The sequence below is a fragment of the Branchiostoma belcheri genome, unplaced genomic scaffold (assembly GCF_001625305.1).
Source record: "Branchiostoma belcheri isolate BF01 breed outbred unplaced genomic scaffold, Haploidv18h27 scaffold108, whole genome shotgun sequence".
Classification (NCBI taxonomy): Eukaryota; Metazoa; Chordata; class Leptocardii; order Amphioxiformes; family Branchiostomatidae; genus Branchiostoma; species Branchiostoma belcheri.
In genome coordinates this window covers 774,842-793,946 of record NW_017802469.1, presented here as the reverse complement: position 1 = coordinate 793,946, position 19,105 = coordinate 774,842, and the positions used below count along the sequence as shown (strand labels likewise).

The 19,105-nt window shown below is 42.7% G+C and overlaps 2 protein-coding genes across 2 annotated transcripts in view; both read left to right on the top strand.

Annotated features, from left to right (window-relative positions):
* LOC109480331 (SCO-spondin-like) overlaps window positions 1-2,005 on the top strand; it is a 20,300-nt gene extending 18,295 nt beyond the window's left edge. Inside the window, exons 17-18 of the mRNA XM_019782526.1 lie at window positions 196-435; window positions 1,755-2,005. Of these exons, the coding sequence (XP_019638085.1) occupies window positions 196-435; window positions 1,755-1,852 (338 nt within the window). The 3' untranslated portion in view covers window positions 1,853-2,005. The remainder of the gene's footprint in view (window positions 1-195; window positions 436-1,754) is intronic.
* Window positions 2,006-6,265: 4,260 nt separating this feature from the next.
* Window positions 6,266-17,233, top strand: LOC109480250. Its single transcript, XM_019782402.1, has 13 exons — window positions 6,266-6,350; window positions 7,993-8,472; window positions 9,114-9,209; window positions 9,659-9,826; window positions 10,425-10,520; window positions 10,964-11,203; window positions 11,554-11,617; window positions 12,083-12,273; window positions 13,076-13,205; window positions 13,341-13,507; window positions 14,123-15,201; window positions 15,517-16,058; window positions 16,999-17,233. The coding sequence occupies exons 1-13, from the start codon at window positions 6,266-6,268 to the stop codon at window positions 17,231-17,233; spliced, it is 3,573 nt and encodes a 1,190-aa protein (XP_019637961.1).
* Window positions 17,234-19,105: the final 1,872 nt, after the last annotated feature.

Sequence of the window (19,105 nt, the reverse complement as noted above, 5' to 3'; positions counted from 1 at the left end):
AAGAAAAGGGGGAGTAGTGTAACAGTGGGGGTTTATAGGTGCTTATTACCAACTGATCCGGCAAACGGGTCTAGACCTTTTAGCGGAGTGGTTAGAGCGTCTGATTATGAAGCTCTGGTGCCCGGGAGGTCGTGGGTTCGAACCCCGGCCCGGGACCAGAAGGGTTTTTACTGTCTCCTCCTGTTTCTTACAAAGGCAGCAACCTTCCAGACTGCGGGACGTTCTACTGCAGCCTGCCCGGCTCTGCGGACCTGTACTGCGTGCACGGTCATCTGATCTGTGACGGATACCCGGACTGTGCGGTAGGGGAGGACGAGCGGGGATGCGGCGGTAACCCGCCGGACGGCATGCCTACTCAAGCCGCCACCACGCCGAGCATCGAGCCGACCGCAGAAACGACAATTGCTCACCAAGGAGCGATCCAAGACCAAACAGGTTCTAAACTCAATCATTTTCCTTGCGATATCTATCATAGGAGCCTAAGAACTTACGAAATTTCCCCAATATGATAGAGGTTTTAAACAGTCGTTACTTAGTAATGAACTAAAATAAAACGAACAAAATGCTTCCCTTCAAGAATCAAGATTTCAGTACTGTTTATTTCTACTTTGAACACTCGTCCAATATCTACTTTAATTTGTTTTGTCATTCTAAGGCCACACCAATTTAATTTCTTGGTTAACGGATTCGCCGCTTCATTTTTTTCTGATTTGCAAATAAAAATAAAAATTCAGAATCAACTGCAAAATGCTCATATTTTGCCCTGAACAGTTGAAAACAGTCATTTTCTTACTACTTGTAACAGTCATTCCATCTTTCAATGCAGTAGTATCATTAAAAGTTCAAAATTCATTGTTTAAATTTTTAACCAGCCTGGTGTGTTGACTTCATGGCTCCTGTCGTACCATTTGGGGCCATAATAGGATGCCTAGGCCTGTTTTTATTTTATTTTTTTTTCGCCCGCCCGCTCCGTTATTTTTATAGAAAAATCCGTTAACCAAGAAATTAAATTGGTGTGGCCTAACGAATGAATTGGCTTTCCCTGTTTTACATACTAAATTAAATATGATATTTATCAAAGAAATTTGAAACAGACGAAATAAACTATGGACAGCACAATGGAAATGGCTGGCAGATATCATACCCTGATGTTGTCCCTAGTTATAGTTAAACTTTTTTAAAATCCCGATGTACAAATATGTACAATGTATTAACTCTTGTGATCACTTAATTTCACTAACGCTATCTATCTAAAAATTCCATTAGATTGGTAGCGTGATATCTCTTTTGACTGTCGAATTTTGAATGCATTGAATTTCGAACGGAACCATTTGGAGTATACTTTGTGCTGTTGTTATTCATATTTCTTTTCTTTTTTGGCGACGTCTCAGGGAGGAGCCTAATGGTACAGTGTTGTGTGCAGTTTGCAAGAATTCTAGGAATAGTACAGGCATTTTGTCCACAGGAATGGAATGTCCACAGGCATGTCTCTGACCCACATCTATGCCCACATTCTTGGAAACCCATGGGAAGACCTCTCTGCCCCGGGTGTCCCTACTTTCTGTGACCCCGGAGCTCGTTCACTATACACTCAGGGGAGCAGCGCACTGTATCTGTCTAGACTTAACAGGTACCAAGGCTTCCTCAAAATCATGAAATGATGGCAGTGCCATGCAAACAATAACCCTAACATGAACCACCGTCGCCATGGCAATGTATGTTTTTATTGCCAGTCTTGTTTCTTTTTGTTGTAGGGCTCTATGAAGCAAGCTGTGGACCCCAGGACCAGGCTATGATCTGGGTGACAGCCGCTGCACTGGGCAGTCAGATTCTGTATCGCATAGCTGTCTAATTAATACAAGGTCTCGGCAGTAGGAAACCAAACAAATTGTTCGGAAATCCCCACAACAAATGTAAAGTAAAGAAATAGCACAAAATCGTTTGTTTTTTTAGAAACACGACATGTGTTTATTCGTTAAGCCACAGCAAGTCATTTTTATGGATGACATCAGCGCGCGCATTAATTTTATTTTCGCCTGATTAAAAAAAAAAGAAATTTTGTTGCCCTCTGACAATGGTCAACATGCCGAATATGGGCGAAGATGTCTGTCGCTATGTCAGAAAGGGGATGGCAGATAAATATGACGAGAGGAGACAAGACTCTGATTTATTGTTTTGTATTTCAGAAATTCCTGGCTCTGTATGTAAATATTTCTCTTAAGTTTATCTGGTCACATTACCAGAAGATGTACCAGATAAGGCCACTCCAAGTACATTTTATGGATGACGTCCTTTGGAGACCCTAAATCTAATGCGAGAGGGCGAAAAAAACCCAAGAAGGGCCCTAAAAAACAAGATGCCTAGAAATATCCTAAGGGTCGACAAATGTTAGAACACAAATTGAATGAGTGTAACAAGCAAGAAGTCTTTTATTCATCATCAAAATAGCAATAAATCAGGTGGTACAGCAGTTGTCGTCCTGTCCTGTTTTCTGTTATTGGCAGGATGGTCCTGTCAATAGACACTTTCTTTCGGCGTTACGGGTTTCACGTCAATCTGACGATTTGCGGCACTGTCGTGACTCTTTGGTCATACGTAGTTATAGGAAGCGGAGTTTCTTGGTTTTTTTTTAGGAACAGGCCAAATTCAATGCGCGAGCAGATGTCATCCATAAAATTTACTTGGTGTGGCCTAACCAGAAAGAGAAAACAGAAGCAGAAAAAGAGCACAAGTGCAAAAGAGCAAAAGTGTAGCATAGAATGACACCATATTATACACATACTAAGTTATACGTTATTTATTCAAGTTAGTCTTGTTGCAGACAGCAAGCTATCTAAGATGGCACAGAACATTTTCATATCAGTATTTCATTACTGATTCTGTAAGATAAAAATACATGTATCATACCAGCTTATCTATTTCTCTTTAAGACTAAGCCAATTTCCAATGCTTTACTATTTAGTGTAGCCAAGTGTTTTCCTTTTATTGGTAAGGACATTTCCAAAACGAATGCAGAATTCTTAAAATATCATTATATATTGATGTCCTTTAAACTTTTGAAAGGAGTTTTTTGAAAGGTTTTGAAATGACATACAGAGGTTTTGTGCATGGTCAATCAAAATAAATTTGGAAATGCTTGTATTGTGTCTTTGGTTGCTGTTTAGTACATGTGCTTCATTCATTTATTAATAATTTTATTAAATTTATTAATAACCAATCAGTGATCAGTCGGACATTATGTTCTATTTAGTTATTTACGTTATTTATACCTTTGTTAATTTTGTGGGCACCTTTGTTGTTTACGTACAACGCTGGGTTATGTTCAGATTATTTTGTGCTTTTTTAGGTCGACCTCTGACCTCTCCTATTGATTTTGAACTTACTGTATTATTTTGTAATCATCATTATGTACAAGTTTTGTTATCTATGTTTCATTTTATTGACCCCAGGAAGAATAGTGCTTTTAAGCACTAATGGGGATCGAAATAAACAAACAAACAAACAATCAACCAACTAACCAACCAACCAACCAACCAACAAAACAAACAACCAACACACCAACCAATTAACCAACCAACCAACCAACCAACCAACCAACTAACCGACCACTCAACCAACCAATTAACCAACCAACCAACCAACCAACCAATTAACCAACCAACCAACCAACCAACCAACCAACCAACCAACCAACTAACCAACCAAAGATAATGAAAACAAGACCTCCTCGGCTGACCAAAATATTAATATATGAATAAAAGTTCTTTAACAAGGAGAAGTCGTAGACATCATCCCTCCATGAAATAGTAGTATATTCGCAAACTCTATAACTGTTATAGAGTTTGCGAATATACTACTGGGGATGGTACCCAGGCTACATTTGCCTGTACATGTAGGTCAATGACCTGCAGACCAGACAAACAAGATTTATTTTCCTGCACACTCTGTCTAGGGGTAAAAATAGATAGGGCTGCCTGGGTCTGACCTGCCAGCTGGGGGTATAAACAAAAACACTCTGTCCCAACTTTTGGGTCAAACAGACCATCCTATTATGAAGTAGGGGTGAAAAAGTGAAAATCCTTTTAAATTAAGCAATGAAAATATGCGACAACCTGCTAATGCACTCCAAAACACAAAGAGACTCAACAACTACCCACATACCAAAAATCATACCAAACCATCCCCCAGATTTTCCAAACATTCAACACAAAAAGTCCAACATTAAACATTTTGTAAATATCAAACGCAAACAGCTAGGGGACCCAAATTTAAACCACTAAACCATGGTAATAACAACTACATGCTACCTTAATATCGCACAAACAGTCCATAACGCGAAAACAACAGAATAAAAAAATTAAACTGCAGTACCAAGGTCAATCACCAGGGGCTCAAAGTCAACCTACACAATCTCCAAGGCCCCATCCATCAATCTGCCAAATATCGTACAGTTCCTTCTCACCGATCTTCAGATATCAGACCAAACATGAAACGGAGTAAAAACAGTACCCCCATTTTCATGGAGGGTAATAATAGTCGTTCAGCCCAACCTGCGATTTTTATGGTTCTAGCACGTTCATCACTATATAATAGTTGGTTCGCTCCCCTCCCCAGTCAGAATTCTAGCTTTCTGTAAACCTCAATAAACCTCAATAGCTTTCTGTACACAAACAGACATATTCGAGGCTTCAAAAATACACTTACCACGAATTTCAATCTCCGAAAGCTCCACTCCACTGTATAGCTTAAAACATGGCTACATGCCGTTTGTGGGAAAACCCACTTCGACTCCGATGTTTTAAGAGCTTCATCTCATCACTGACATCAGTCGTAAACAACTTCTAATTTACATTTTAGGGACCAGTTGAGGTAACGGCTTCATTTAAGTTGTCCCGAGTATGCAAATGAGGTAGTACCATACAAAACATTGTGTACTGGTTACCCACACGTATACACCCCTACCTATTCTCGCACATCCTCACACATTCCTACTACTTCTCCCCTATCCTTACCCATCCTGTCCCATCCTTACACATTCTTACCCACCCTCCCGCATTCTTACACATTCTTATCCGTTACCCAAGTTAAATGCTCCCCGAAGTTACCCCTGGCTGAAGGGTGTGACGTTTTCTCAATAGATGTAACATAACACCACTACAGCACTAAGGTTAAAAGTTCTGTCTAGATTTGAAAAGTCAACACACGTCTGATCTAACTGACAGAAAACTGGCAAAATCTGACCAGAACTGGAAATGCGTAGAATAGATCAGAAGATATCAACCGAATGTAATCTGCTGCAGTACCAAGAAATGCCGCAAAATCTGATCGTTTCTAGGTCTCATCAAGACCTACCCACCTACTAAGTTTCAGGACAATTCGTGTAATAAAGGTTAACACCTTCAGATGTATCGTTAAGCTTACTATATGATTTTTGGTAGCCAAACTGGTAGCTAAACCAGATTTTGGTTGACATATGAGCAATATAAATAAAATGATAAATTTGCGACAGACAGGGCAAGAAGAACAATAACAAATATTTTATGAAGTATACACCAGGTGGTTACCACGAGACACACATAAAACTGCAAATAAAAATACCACAGGAAACACTGCCTAGCCTCGCCTGAAGCGTCCAGCGAATGTTCTCGAAAGTGGCTTAATCAGCAAAACTGGTAATCTAAAACAACCACCTAGGAGCCTGTTACGGAGGCTACGATTTTATCAGCATTCGGCAGCGCACGCTAAGCTGATTTGGGGCCGACAAAAACCTCTGTCGGTGTACAACAGTTCAGCCTGTGGTGCAGCTGTACAACAGTACGGCGTGTGGGACAGCTGTACAACAGTACAGCATGTGAGGCAGCTGTACAACAGTACAGTATGTGAGGCAGCTGTACGACAGTACAACGTGTGGCGCAGCTGTACGACAGTACAACGTGTGGGGCAGCTGTACGACAGTACATAGTGTGGGGTAACTGTCAACCATACAGCGCGTGGGACAGCTGTACGACAGTACAACTTGTGGGGCAGCTGTACGACAGTACAACGTGTGGGGCAGCTGTACGACAGTACGGCGTGTGGGATAGCTGTACAGCAGTACGACGTGTGGGATAGCTGTACGACAGTACAGCGTGTGGGGCAGCTGTACAATAGTATAGCGTGTGGGACAGCTGTACGACAGTACAGCGTGTGGGACAGCTGTACAACAGTACAGCGTGTGGGACAGCTGGATGATTGTACAATGTGTGGCCAGCTATCCTCCAACAGAATGGAAAACCTGTCGCCCACCGGAACATCTATGGTGCTACTGTGGAGTCTATTCCACTGTCTGCCAGCTGCATTTGCACTGACAGGTAAGCAACTAGTTATCTTTGTTCCAGAGTCGTCATTTTGCTGCAATTAGTATTATTATAAGGCATATACAGTTATGTATATGTAATCTGTGGGCATGTCCAACTAGAGTAAAATCACTTGCATACACGTCACTTGTAAGACCGAACCTAGAATATGCTGCGACAGTATGGGATCCATATACAAAGAAAGACAAAGACAAATTGGAAAGGGTACAGAATCAAGCTGCAAGATTCTGTATGAACAACTATGAAAGAGGTGCTAGTGTCACGGAAATGAAAAGAAACCTACAGTGGGCCTCACTGGAAGACAGTAGAAAGATGTACAGACTGTGCATGATGTACAAAATGACTAATAAACTGGTGGATGTCCCAACTAGTAATACCAGCCCAGAAGAGAACAAGAAATAGCCATGCCTTCAAGTACCAGAGTTATCAACCAAGGATTGAGGTGTTCAAGAATTCATTCTTTCCTAGAACTATCGCGAGAGTGGAACTCACTGTCACCATGTACAGTAGGGGCATTGTCAATAGATAGCTAAACAAAGTCTAGAGCTAGAAGTTCAAGGTAGCTGGTGTGTTACGCCGAAAGGCGGTTATACCGGCTATACAGATACAGATACAGACCACACTGTAAGCCTCACCCAAGCCGTTATTTGTTTGCAAGTGTTAGGCACATGCAGCTATATAGCCCCGTACTACACAACATGAAGCACATGCCTTTACATATATTTAGTCCCACTCGAAATCTGTTTTGCTACTTTGGCCACCCGAGATCATTTGTAACCTTAGCAATGCATCTGAATATGTTTTCTTTATTAAAGTCGATTTGTCTTTAGATCAACTATTTGGATAACTATCGTGTACAACAAAATTGCTAGTACCTTTCATTAAAAGTGATACGTTTTGGCTGAATTTCTTGACAAGAGAACAGTAAAAAGAAAGTAGCAATTAAGATTTTATGAGGCCCTAGCATTGTCACGCATTTTGAGGAATTGGTACTACGTATGCACACCTGTTCGTAAAGCAAGGTATGCTTAAAATGTTGTTTTTGGTAAACAATAGGCTTCATTTTGTGTGGGTGCAAAATGAAGCGTATTGTGCATTTTTCTAAATATTACCTATCTTTGTTTTGGCCTCCAAATATTCACATTAAATCCATCCAATGCAATTTCAGGGGCAGCAAAACTGGAAATATTCTGAATAAGGCAATCTTTCTGTCACATACTATCTCAGAATAGCACATTTTGAGTCAGCATTTCATACTTTAGGCATTTAAAACTGCAGAAACAAGCCCCAAGATTAGCCATTTATTTTCTGGGTGGCACCCTAAAAATCAGCCCTGGGCCTTTCGTGTAACAATTTTCCGTCAGAATTTTGGGAATTTTTGCTCCCTGGGGGTCAATATACACTGGGATAGTGTGGTTTCAACTTAGTATGTATACAAATGTCTAGAATATTGGCTTTGAAAATCGGGTTTCCAAGCCCTAAAAACTGCACTGGGTGCCTTTAAAATGTTTTTTTTGTGTGAACAATATGCTTCATTTGTGTGGGTGCAAAATTATAAGTATTGTGCATTTTTCTTATTACCTATCTTTTTTTTAGCCTCCAAACATTTCCATTAAAGAAAGGCTGTTAGTTGCAGGTGGTTGGGTAGAGACTGACCCTACCAGGGTGACACCAGACGAATGGACGAGCGAAGACGGCGTCCGCCATCTTGCCGGCTACGTCCTGGACTCCAACCTGAGAACCGGCTGGATGCGCGCGGCTCAAGAGCACACCTGGCGACTCACATTTGACCTGCAGGCGCCCACAACACTCTCCCGCATCCGCATGTGGTATTACCACAAACGAGACGTAACAGTCTTACGTGCTATGTCGTTGGGCCAACGGTTTGAGGCTGTGAAACATTTCCTTGCTTCAGACCTTCCTGGACTAGAAACAGAAGAAGTTGAAGACTTAGAAGCCGTGAACATAGACAACCGAGAACAAGTTGAAGAAACAGGGGGAGAAGTACGTCTGAATGAAGTTGATCTTAGCGGGTTCCTAGCTACAGGACAGATTTGGCAACTACAATTTACCTTTCCGCAAACTTTCGAAGTCATTGAAGTGAAGTTTTTTCAAGGTAACTACAAATATTATATCAAAACATCCTATGGACATCCCATGTATAATGCCAGAGTGAAAAAAAAAAAACTAAACTGGGCCCTAGGATATAGGGATTTTCTTTTACACGACCAATATTGTCTCTCTATTGGCATGTTATCTCTCTATTTCTGCTCTTTCCAGCCGCCTCCCGAAGCCTGGTAGAGGCTAGCATATCACTGCTTTATGTTCTTTTGTTCTTCCAGCTTGTTCCGGGTTTGAGAAGACAGTCTGTACAGACGGGGACTGTGACGTGCATGAGGTGGTGTGTGACGGAATAGTGGACTGTGACGACGGGAGCGATGAACAAAACTGTGGTAAGGACACACCATGTAATGTTTATGGATGACATCAGCGCGAGCATCAATGTTTGCCTGATTTTTCTTTGCCTTACACAAATGCCTCCGCCCCAGAGGCGTCGCCCAAAAATATTTCGTTGCTCTCTGACAGTGGTCGTCAGCATGCTGAAAATGGTCAAAGATGTCTGTTGCCATGCCGGAACATGGATTGCTGATAAACATGCAGAGAGGATACAAGACAAGGCTCTGATTTATTGTACTTTCTTTTACTTTGATGTAGTGATGTATTTCATTCCTTTTTATGTGGTCTTTTTGAATATAGATAAAGAAATTTGTCCGAATGGGGCCGCCATCAACAAGACACAGGTGTGCGATGGTACAGACGACTGTGGAGACAACACAGACGAACAGCACTGCTGTAAGTATGGGCACAGAGGACATACGTGTATATTGCATCTTTTATCTTCTTTTCTTTGCAATTTTCTCAACTTCCATCCCTAGTTGTTTTATTGACGTATAATCTAACAATTTCCTGGGTTTGGCTTTCATTAATTCAGCATTTATATGTATATGGCGGGCCCCGTGTAGTTATGTTTACCAAAGGAAAACATATTGTTTTTGCTCTGTTTCCTCTTCTTCTTACCAATAAGGTCAATGACCTGAACCAGATGTCTGTCACCATGGTTACTAGTGTTGGATTACATCATGTTGCAATTTTATAGAAGGAGGGATTTACACTCCTGTCACCATATGTTATATGAATCTGTTTGAGTAAGAATTAACAGAGAAGACCATATGAGAAGATAAACATTATCAATTTGCTTGCAAATGTTACATTTCTAGTGTTTCTACTTGTGTTTGACGCAGGCGAGAGAGAAAACAAGATGGCCTGCGACAATGGACAATGCCTGGATTTGCAGAAGGAATGTAACGGTACCGATAGTGAAGCACGTGTTCCCTGCGGTGACCATACACGGCGCTATTCCAGATGTGACGGGATAGAAGATTGTAGCGACGGCAGCGATGAGTCTTGTGGTAAGTACACTGACAACATTTTTTTACGAAGGCCCACAACGACACTTCCATAGCGCTCTTGCACAGCCCTTCCACAGCGGCTGTGGAAGAGGTGTATAGAAGTGTCGTCGTGGGCCTTCGTAATTGGTCGTATCGCAGAACTGGTAAGTACTGTTATTCTGGCGTAGGTTTCATGTAAGCCATCACCAAATCGCGGGTGATTGCACGCGAAAACAGGGCGAGATGCAGAGCTGCGTTACGACAAGGCGCTGCGATCGTCGCGTACCACTCTACGAAAGTTCATCTGTGTTGGTAAAAGTCATTATCAAGCAGTTTAAGCTGTAATTGCCAACCAAATGTTCGACTGTGTAACTCCAGTCTTTGTCAAGGACTAACAATCAATCCACCGCTTCCGTGACGTCACGTTATGCAAATGACACACCTAAGACGGGGGGCGACACAGACTTCCAGGCCTACAGATCACTTTCATACCAGTCTTACCGGATGTATACGTCAAGAAAATGCCATAGGATATATGCACAGGAAGGCTTACTTTGGGGGTGGGGGAGTGGAAATAATTTTCTGATTAGAGCTTGACAATGCCCCTTCTATCCCTCAGTTCCTGCTGTCTGTGACAATGGTGCCCTGTTCCACCCGGCTACACGATGTAACGGCAGAGATGACTGTGGAGACAACAGTGATGAACAGAACTGTGGTGAGTTCTCCACACACATGACAATTACTAACACATCGACCACGAAAAACAGACACAACAAAGTCTACGTGACCCCTTACAACATTGCAGTCACCGGGCGAGAGCACGTTACTCTTTTTAACAGATACTAGTAACTAACAGTAGCTTCGCAAAAGAGACCGTCATTTGGTAGCGAAAAATTTCCCCTCCAAATCTTTTCAAAAAGAAATAGGCTGGTAACTGAGCCTACTTTGGCTGCCTCGTGCACTGTGGTTAGCGTCAATTTGGTTAATGTTAAAATGCATGTTGGAACGGATAACACAACAATCGAGCTAACCTAGGCTTTATGTGGCTATGACATATACTATAATAGTACTAACATGCGTGCAGCGGCTGAAAATTCAAACCTCTGAAATGCCATTTTTTATGCACAACGTTTACAATGTAACGTTATCTGCCCACAGACTGTTACTACCTACAGGACAAAGGGGCAAGCTACAGGGGCCGTGCAAACCGAGACTACTCCTGTCAGTTCTGGACATCTCAGTACCCCCACGCCCATAACCACACTCCCGAGGCCTACCCGTCAGCAGGGCTGGAGTGGAACTACTGTAGGAACCCGGACGGGAAGGACGGGCCGTGGTGCTACACCAAGAACCCGCTCATCAGGTGGAGGTACTGCGACGATGTCTTCGCCTGCGACGGTATAGTTATGTTTACCTTCGCAGAAGCTGGTGTGTTACGCCGAAAAGCGGTTATACCGGCTATACAGATACAGATACAGAAGGAAAACATATTGTTTTGGGTGTTTCTTCTTCTTCCTCTCAACGACCTAACGAAATAAGGTCAACGACCAGGATCAGACGTCTGTCACCATGGTAACTGCTGTTGGGTTTCATCATGTCTTTCTTTCTTCCATAGTAATTGACAGCAACATACATGCCTCCTATAAACTGTAACGTTACTTGTATAAGGGCTGGCCGGCGTGACACAAAGCTTAAAAACTCAAGTTCCACGTCTCATTAAACCATCCTATTCTGTCTTATATTTGCAGCCTTACCAACACGTTGCTTCTACACAGTTGACAAGGGAAGAAGCTACGCAGGGCACGTAAATAGGTAAGATTAGACGCATGTCTGACCTGTGTCTCTCTATGGTACACTGTTTTCCCTTGACTACAAGTTTCAGCCTCGGGAAATGTTGGTCAAAGTTAGAATACTGGACATTGAACAGGACTACTTTTTAAGAGGCAATAAGGAGGCCATATACATCAGAGCACTCCAGCCATCACTTAACAGAGACGGTGGACGATATAAACTTCCTGGCACTTTTGATCAATTGTTCACATCACGTATCCGTAAAGTCTCGTTTGAATAAGGACACGTGTCTGTAACCGTAACTCTCGCGAGATTACGTTTTGAAGTGATTGGTCAATCATTATCCTAATGAATGCGACAGTGGTCGTTGAAAATTTGATCTCTGTGATACTCCTTGTGCTGATATAAACTTCAACATTTCATTATGATTACTACCAACACAGATGGCCTTCATGACATTTAGTGACAGTGTTATTCTTTGTACAGGGCAGGAGGCCGGCTATGTCAGAGATGGGACTCCCAGTCGCCCCACAGCCATCCCCACACACCACAGGCTCATCCTGATGCGGGGCTGGAGGAAAACTTCTGCCGTAACCCTGACAACAAGGCCCGGCCCTGGTGCTACACCACGGACCCGACACTGAGGTGGGACTTCTGCAGCGTGATGGAATGTGCCGGTAAGCACAGCTGAAGAAAACTACCATGTATTTGCCTTAATTCAGCATGAAAGTTCATCTGAGTTGGTAAATTACATTATGAAAAGCTTAAACTGTTCTCCAACTCAAAATTTGACTCACCAGAAATTTTCGACTGAATCACTCAGTCTTACTCAGCTATCTGACCCAAATGCTGTGGACATTTTTTGTGGGAAAAATCACGTGTCCACAGCATTTGGGTCAGATAGCTGAGGAAGACTGAGTGATTCAGTCGAAAATTTCTGGTGAGTCAAATTTTGAGTTGGAGAACAGTTTAAGTTTTTCATAAAGTATTTGCCTTAACTTCATGACGTTTTGGCATTCATGTTGCATTTCTAAGCATCTATAATAATTCATGATCAAGACAATGTGCTCTGTTCATTTACAATTATATTTTCTATCATGGCAGAATTCTACAATTTCAGATGTAAGAATACATTGTAGTCTTCTTACATCTGAAATTGTAGAGTTCTGCCATGATTCTGTCACTCTACAATTTCAGATGTAAGAATACATTGTAGTCTTCTTACATCTAAAATTGTAGAGTTCTGCCATGATTCTGCCACTCTACAATTTCAGATGTAAGAATACATTGTAGTCTTCTTACATCTAAAATTGTAGAGTTCTGCCATGATTCTGCCACTCTATAATTTCAGATGTAAGAATACATTGTAGTCTTCTTACATCTAAAATTGTAGACTGCCATTTTCGTCAGTTTTTCCATACAAAAGCTTTAAGTAAAATTAGAGCAAAGCATTGAAACCTTTTCCCTGAATTACATTAGACCCTACATCCTTGGACTTCGTCGGACAAGAGTGCAAGGGAGGATACACCTGTAGCAAGCAGATACGAGAGAAGCTTTGTTCTTGTGACGACGAATGCAGCTTTTTCAGAGAATGCTGTGAAGACGTCGCGTAAGTAATGAGAAATAAACAATTGGGAAATATGATTTATGTGTAATTTCATAAGTACTTGCATTGCATTATAGACTATAGTTTACGTCAACTAGAATCGTGTGGCTTATCATGACTTCATTACACCCATCACAGAGAAGACAGCTTCACTCGACCAATCACTGACGATTACCATCTGTGGCAGTGTGTGGCTGGCTTCATCGACAAGCCTTCCTATTGGTTGGTTGCTAACTGCCCTGACCAATGGACGGACGATGTCACAAGGGATCAGTGTTTAAAACAAGTAGACCCCTTCCTCCCCAGTGACCTGATTTACAGAATGCCTGTCAAAGATGATTCACGTGAAACCCCGTATAGAAACATATTCTGTGCTCTTTGCAACAATGTAACAATGACAGAAGTGTCTATTTTTACGTCCAGACTTATGTGTTCTGGACAGCTTAATTCTTCTGCACAAACCCCTACACAAGAGTACAGCACCATTCTCAGTACTCTTGGCGTTGAATATGAAAAGGTGGAAGGTTGCCTAGGTACAGGCAAGCTAGAATTCCAACTTTCCGACGAATTCGAGTTTCGAGACCAGGAGAGGTCTTGCCGTTTCCCTGACGAAGATTATTCAAATGCAAATTGTGATATAACCGCCTGCAGGTCCTACACATACCCATTTGCCAGTAGGCACAAGACATACAGAAACCTACACTGTGCTCTGTGTGAAGGGCTTTCTTTTACAGCAATCACACATTTAAGGTGTGCTTCCACTGTTTTGAAGGGGAGGAGAGAGGACCAAAAAGATCATTGCTTTCAAACTGGTACTTGTCCTCATGAAATCTCACTAACTCGTTTATTCAACTTTAATGCCGGTGAGAGTGTTGGAAACAATCCGTGTCCCTCCGACACTGTATACGACCCCTTTGTAGACACCTGCCGGCAATCTTCGTCCGCTAGAACTCATGGCCCAAACAACGAAACCATTCCCTTACAGAACTGCAGCAAACCCGCTTTGACTTTCACGTCCGAAGAGTTCCAGGTCCTCCCCAATGGTAGTGTCCACCTGTTGAGTTCTAACTTGACCTGCCCGGCTGAGGAAGTGGTCATTATGAACACAACAGCTTCAATCTGTGGGGAGTGTGTATTGCAGCACTTCTCGAACCACTCACGCAATGGGGAGACAATCAACAGTTGGGAGGCTAACCAGGGATGGTTGACGTTGGGTCTTGTGATAGTGTCTACCGTAGCAGTGTTGGGTTTCGTGATTCACACTGTCAGGTCCGGACAGTGGAAGAAAGTCCCGGAAAAGCTGAAGGTTCAGATGACAACATGCATGGCATCTGCTGAAGTCATGTTTGTGCTACGCGTTCTTGTCCCTCCCGGACCGGCCTGTACAGTGTTTGCAATTCTTCTGCATTACCTTCTGCTGACGGCCTTCACATCCATGAACGCGCTATCCATGGATCTCTTTCTTACCTTTCGTGACGACTTAGACAGAGCGAAATTGTACAAGTACGTCTTGTACACCTGGCTGGTTCCGGTGCTGGTAGTCGTTGTCACAGTGATTGTGGAATTCGGTAGCTCTGTGAGGGTGGGGTACGGAGAGAGCTGTTGGATCGGCAATCCGATGGGCAGTCTGGTAGCGTTTGGAGTCCCTGTCTTCTGTGCTCTTCTGGTCAATGTAGTCTTGGTCACGTCTGCCTTAGTGGCCATACGGAAGTCATTTGAGATAGCCAACGCGGCTATGTCGCGCTCACAGAGCAGCAAGGCCTGGGTCTACTTGCGTATCTCTTTCCTGATGGGGTTGACCTGGATTCTAGGCTTCATCTACCCGTACGTCAACAGCAGAGTTGTGGAGTACATCTTCATCGTTCTGAATGCTTCTCAGGGCCTTCTGATGACAGTGACGATGACTATGACGGGGGATGTGTTGGAGAAATGGAAGTCTGCCATCAGGGCACGCTTAGGTCTGGGTGAGCCTCAACAGGACAATGGTGCAACCGCCACTGTTGGCACCAAGCAGACAGCTAGAAGGGGAACTGAGGCAACGATAGGGTCTGCTACAGAGATACCCACTGCAAATTTGGCCGATGTGGGGGAAAACAGGGCACCCTTCGGTCTGGGTGACCCTCAACAGGACAATGGTGCAACCGCCACTCTTAGCAACCAGCAGACCGCTACAAGGGGAACTGATGCGACGATAGGGTCTGCTACAGAGATACCCAGGGCAACTTTGACCCATGTGGAGGAGAACAGGGCATGCTTCGATCTAGGTGACCCTCAACAGGACAATGGGGCGACCGCCACTGTTGGCACCCAGCAGACCGCTACAAGGGGAACTCAAGCGACGGCAGGGTCTGCTACAGAGATACCCACAGCAACTCTGACCGATGTGGAGGAGAACAAGGCACTCCTTCCTCTGACTAAACCTCGTCAGGATAATGAAACAACCGCCACTGTCAGTAACCGACAGACCACCACAAGCGGAACCGAGGTGACGGCAGCTGAGACAGGGTCTGCTACAGAAATACCCACGGTAACTTTGACCGATGTGGAGGAAAACAATTGCAAGGCACGCCTTCCTCTGACTAAACCTCGCCAGGACAATGAAGAAACCGCCACTACCAGTAACCAGCAGACCACCGCAGGCGGAACCGAGGTGACGGCAGCTGAGACAGGGTCTACTACAGAGATACCCACGGCAACTTTGACCGACGTGGAGGAGAACAGGGTACACCCTCCTCCGCCTGAACTATGTCAGGACGATGAAACAACCACTACTGCCAGTAACCGGCAGACCACCACAGGTAAAACTGAGGCAACGGAAGGAGGAACCGACTCTTCTACAGAAATGCCGAAGACAACGTTGGACGTTGTGGAGGAGAAACGTCAAGATGAAGATGAAAATTAAACCTGTTTCTTGTCGGAAGGACAGCAACAGCAAAAACACAAACTAACAGTATGTAGCTCACATAAACACAAAATAACAACATGCTTGTCAATAATTTCTCCTACAAAATCAACATTGCTAGCTGGATTATATATATTTATATTGAAGAATACTATATTATAGAGAATAATAAAGGGGATAATACACCATGGATTGTAAAGCAATCAAGTAAGAACCCTTTGATGACTCGCTAGACGTAAACAAAAGAACTGTATAAAATATTAGGTGAGGATATGGTACAGATATATTTATCAAAGATCTTTAAACGGAAAACAAACAAGTTGTAATCTAAGATACTCTAAACGGGCGAAGAAGAGCTTGCTATATATATTTGGATCTAGACACCTATTTAACATCCTACATTAATTTACCACTTTTTAATTCTTCGTACGTGTGTGTTATGGAGATAAACCTCTTTGTTCAGATATAAAATTAAGAAGGATAACTAGTTGAGTTTTCGTGTTGCTCTTGCAATCTTGTGATATACTTTCACATAGAAATAAATGAGTAAAAAAGAGTTGTTTTGGTAAACAGGGTGTAGACTAATTACTTAGAACCTGCTACTCAATCGCTTGCAGTTTCTAAACATTTTACACAAGATGTAAAGTGCACGTGCTCTTCGATCCAAAAACAAGAACGTTCCGCGTCAATGCGGTCCGTTAAAAAGAGTTCAAACCAGGACAAGAATTATACATGTATAAAGGAGCTTTGATACAAATTAAAAGTCTTCGATCGTATCGAGACTTCAAACTGTGTCTTTTCTTGAAACCAATCCAAGACTGTATTATACCGTCACAGATTACGCTCTTGTAGAAGAAACGAAATGTGACTCAAAATATTGCCATATTCATACAGCTTACACTGCTACAGAAGGCGCACTCCTGGTGTGCTAGTACAGTACAGATGGGCGATCAACCACAGCCAGTTCGGGCCCCTCGAGCTCCCGGGGGACCCGGCAACCGCCCCCAAACCGGCGGGTCGCCGGCCCCTGTCCCTCCCGTTCGTTCAAGGAGCACACGCGGAGGTGTCGACCGTGGCAACGGTTCTTCTGACAACAGGAAAGAAGGGTACGAAGATGCAGAAGCGGTGAATCCTGAGCATCTCCCGGAAGGCGAAAAGCGCCATGTCAACATACCTAAATCAACTGACACGTCCACAGGTAAGCTACCTTAAGCTTAGGTCACATTTCCAAACCGGGGCCCGGCCGGGTTGTTTGTATGATTCTATGAAAATAAACAGTTCATATCAAGAATATACAGAAATAGTGCCCATGGTTATAATCGAAAACCTTTCTGTGTTTCCTTGTCTTTTATATCATCCTTTTCGTTCCATAAGACTGCCCGGCCGGGCCCCGGTTTGCAAATGTGACCTCAGTATTAGCCTCATGATCTTGAGGAGACTTTCTAGCGGCCAGCGTCTGTTTCTTCTACGAGCGTGGTGGCTTCTTTCGAGGGAGGGGTGCTGTATATGGGGAGAGGGGTGCATGCTATATCACAGAAACAATTGCAGCTAGATAGCCTGCGCAGAACGCTAGCTACCCGTCGCATTCAAAAACTTAGCAGTTTTTAGAATAAGGAGCGTTAAATACAGCACTTCTCTGCTTTACCTTTTCGTGAAATAATATTTTACCTTTTAGAAAAATATTTTTCGGATCATTTTTCTTTTTAGGGTATACAAACGTAAATACGTTGAAGTGAGAAATCAATTCTGTGTATTTTCCACTATATTGTACTCAACACATCATGTTAACAGACTTAAATATGAATTGTGACAGACATATCTAGCACTTCCTTGAACTACATTGTATACCTGTATATTGTATTGAAATAAACGAATGGAGCCCCCCCCACACCATTCTTTACTGTTATGATTTCATCTATGTAAGCTTTTATGTCTCAAGTTGTCTTTGTCAGAAATATTCTATAGTTTTCATGTCAATGTGGAATTTTAGCCAAACCGTATGACAACCAGCAACCATAATGTCTTTTTTTCGACAGACGACGCGATTGGCCAAAGCCGCCGCCATGTTTTCTGGGACTTTCTCCGCACCCACCTCTTCTGTATGGTCACTACGCTGGCAGTAGTGGTAATCTTGGTCACTCTGAATCTTGTTCTGGCGACGGCTGTCAATGCCAAGTTCGACAAATATGAAAAGGTCAGTACTCCGTATAATGACCAGTGTTTACAAATTTCACAGAAGGTCTACATGTAAGAATGCTTTCTGTTCAGCGATAGTGCCTGAGTATCAATGACGATGATGTTACTATATCATCAGTTTTGGTGGCATCTATGATCAACCTGAAAGATGTGTCTGACATCCAATGCGATTTCAGAGCAGCAAAACTGGAAATATTCTGAATAAGGCAATCTTTGTGATATTGACACATACTGCTTCACATTAGCACACTCCAATCAGTATTTCATACTTTGGGCTTCTAAACTGCAGACACAGGCCCCAAGATGAGTCCTTTATTTTCTGGGTGGTACCCTAAAAATTAGCCCAGGGCCCTCAAGGCCTTCCAGTAACCATTTTTCTGACAGAATTTTGGGAATGTTTGCTCCATGAGGGTCAATATACATTGGGATAGTGCGGTTTCAACTCAGTATGTAGATGAATAACTAGAATATTGACGTTGAAAAATCGGGTTTCTAAAACCTAAAAACTGCACTGGATGCATTTCTTAAAAAATTCTCTCTCATAGAAATGAAAATTGAATGGAAAAAGGGTCTTACCACGCATAATGCTATATGAGTAATGTTTTTTCTCCAAGTAACAGACTAATTTGAGTGGAGCAATTGATAGTATAAACATGCAAGCGTACACATGAAAGAAAATCTTACAATGGGTGTATGAGAAGCTCTGCTTACTTGATTGCATTTCTTTGTAATATGTTTGTCGACTCTATAGCTTTTAGACTTAAGCGTGTGGATTTAATTTGTGTATAGCTGTGTTTATTAAACT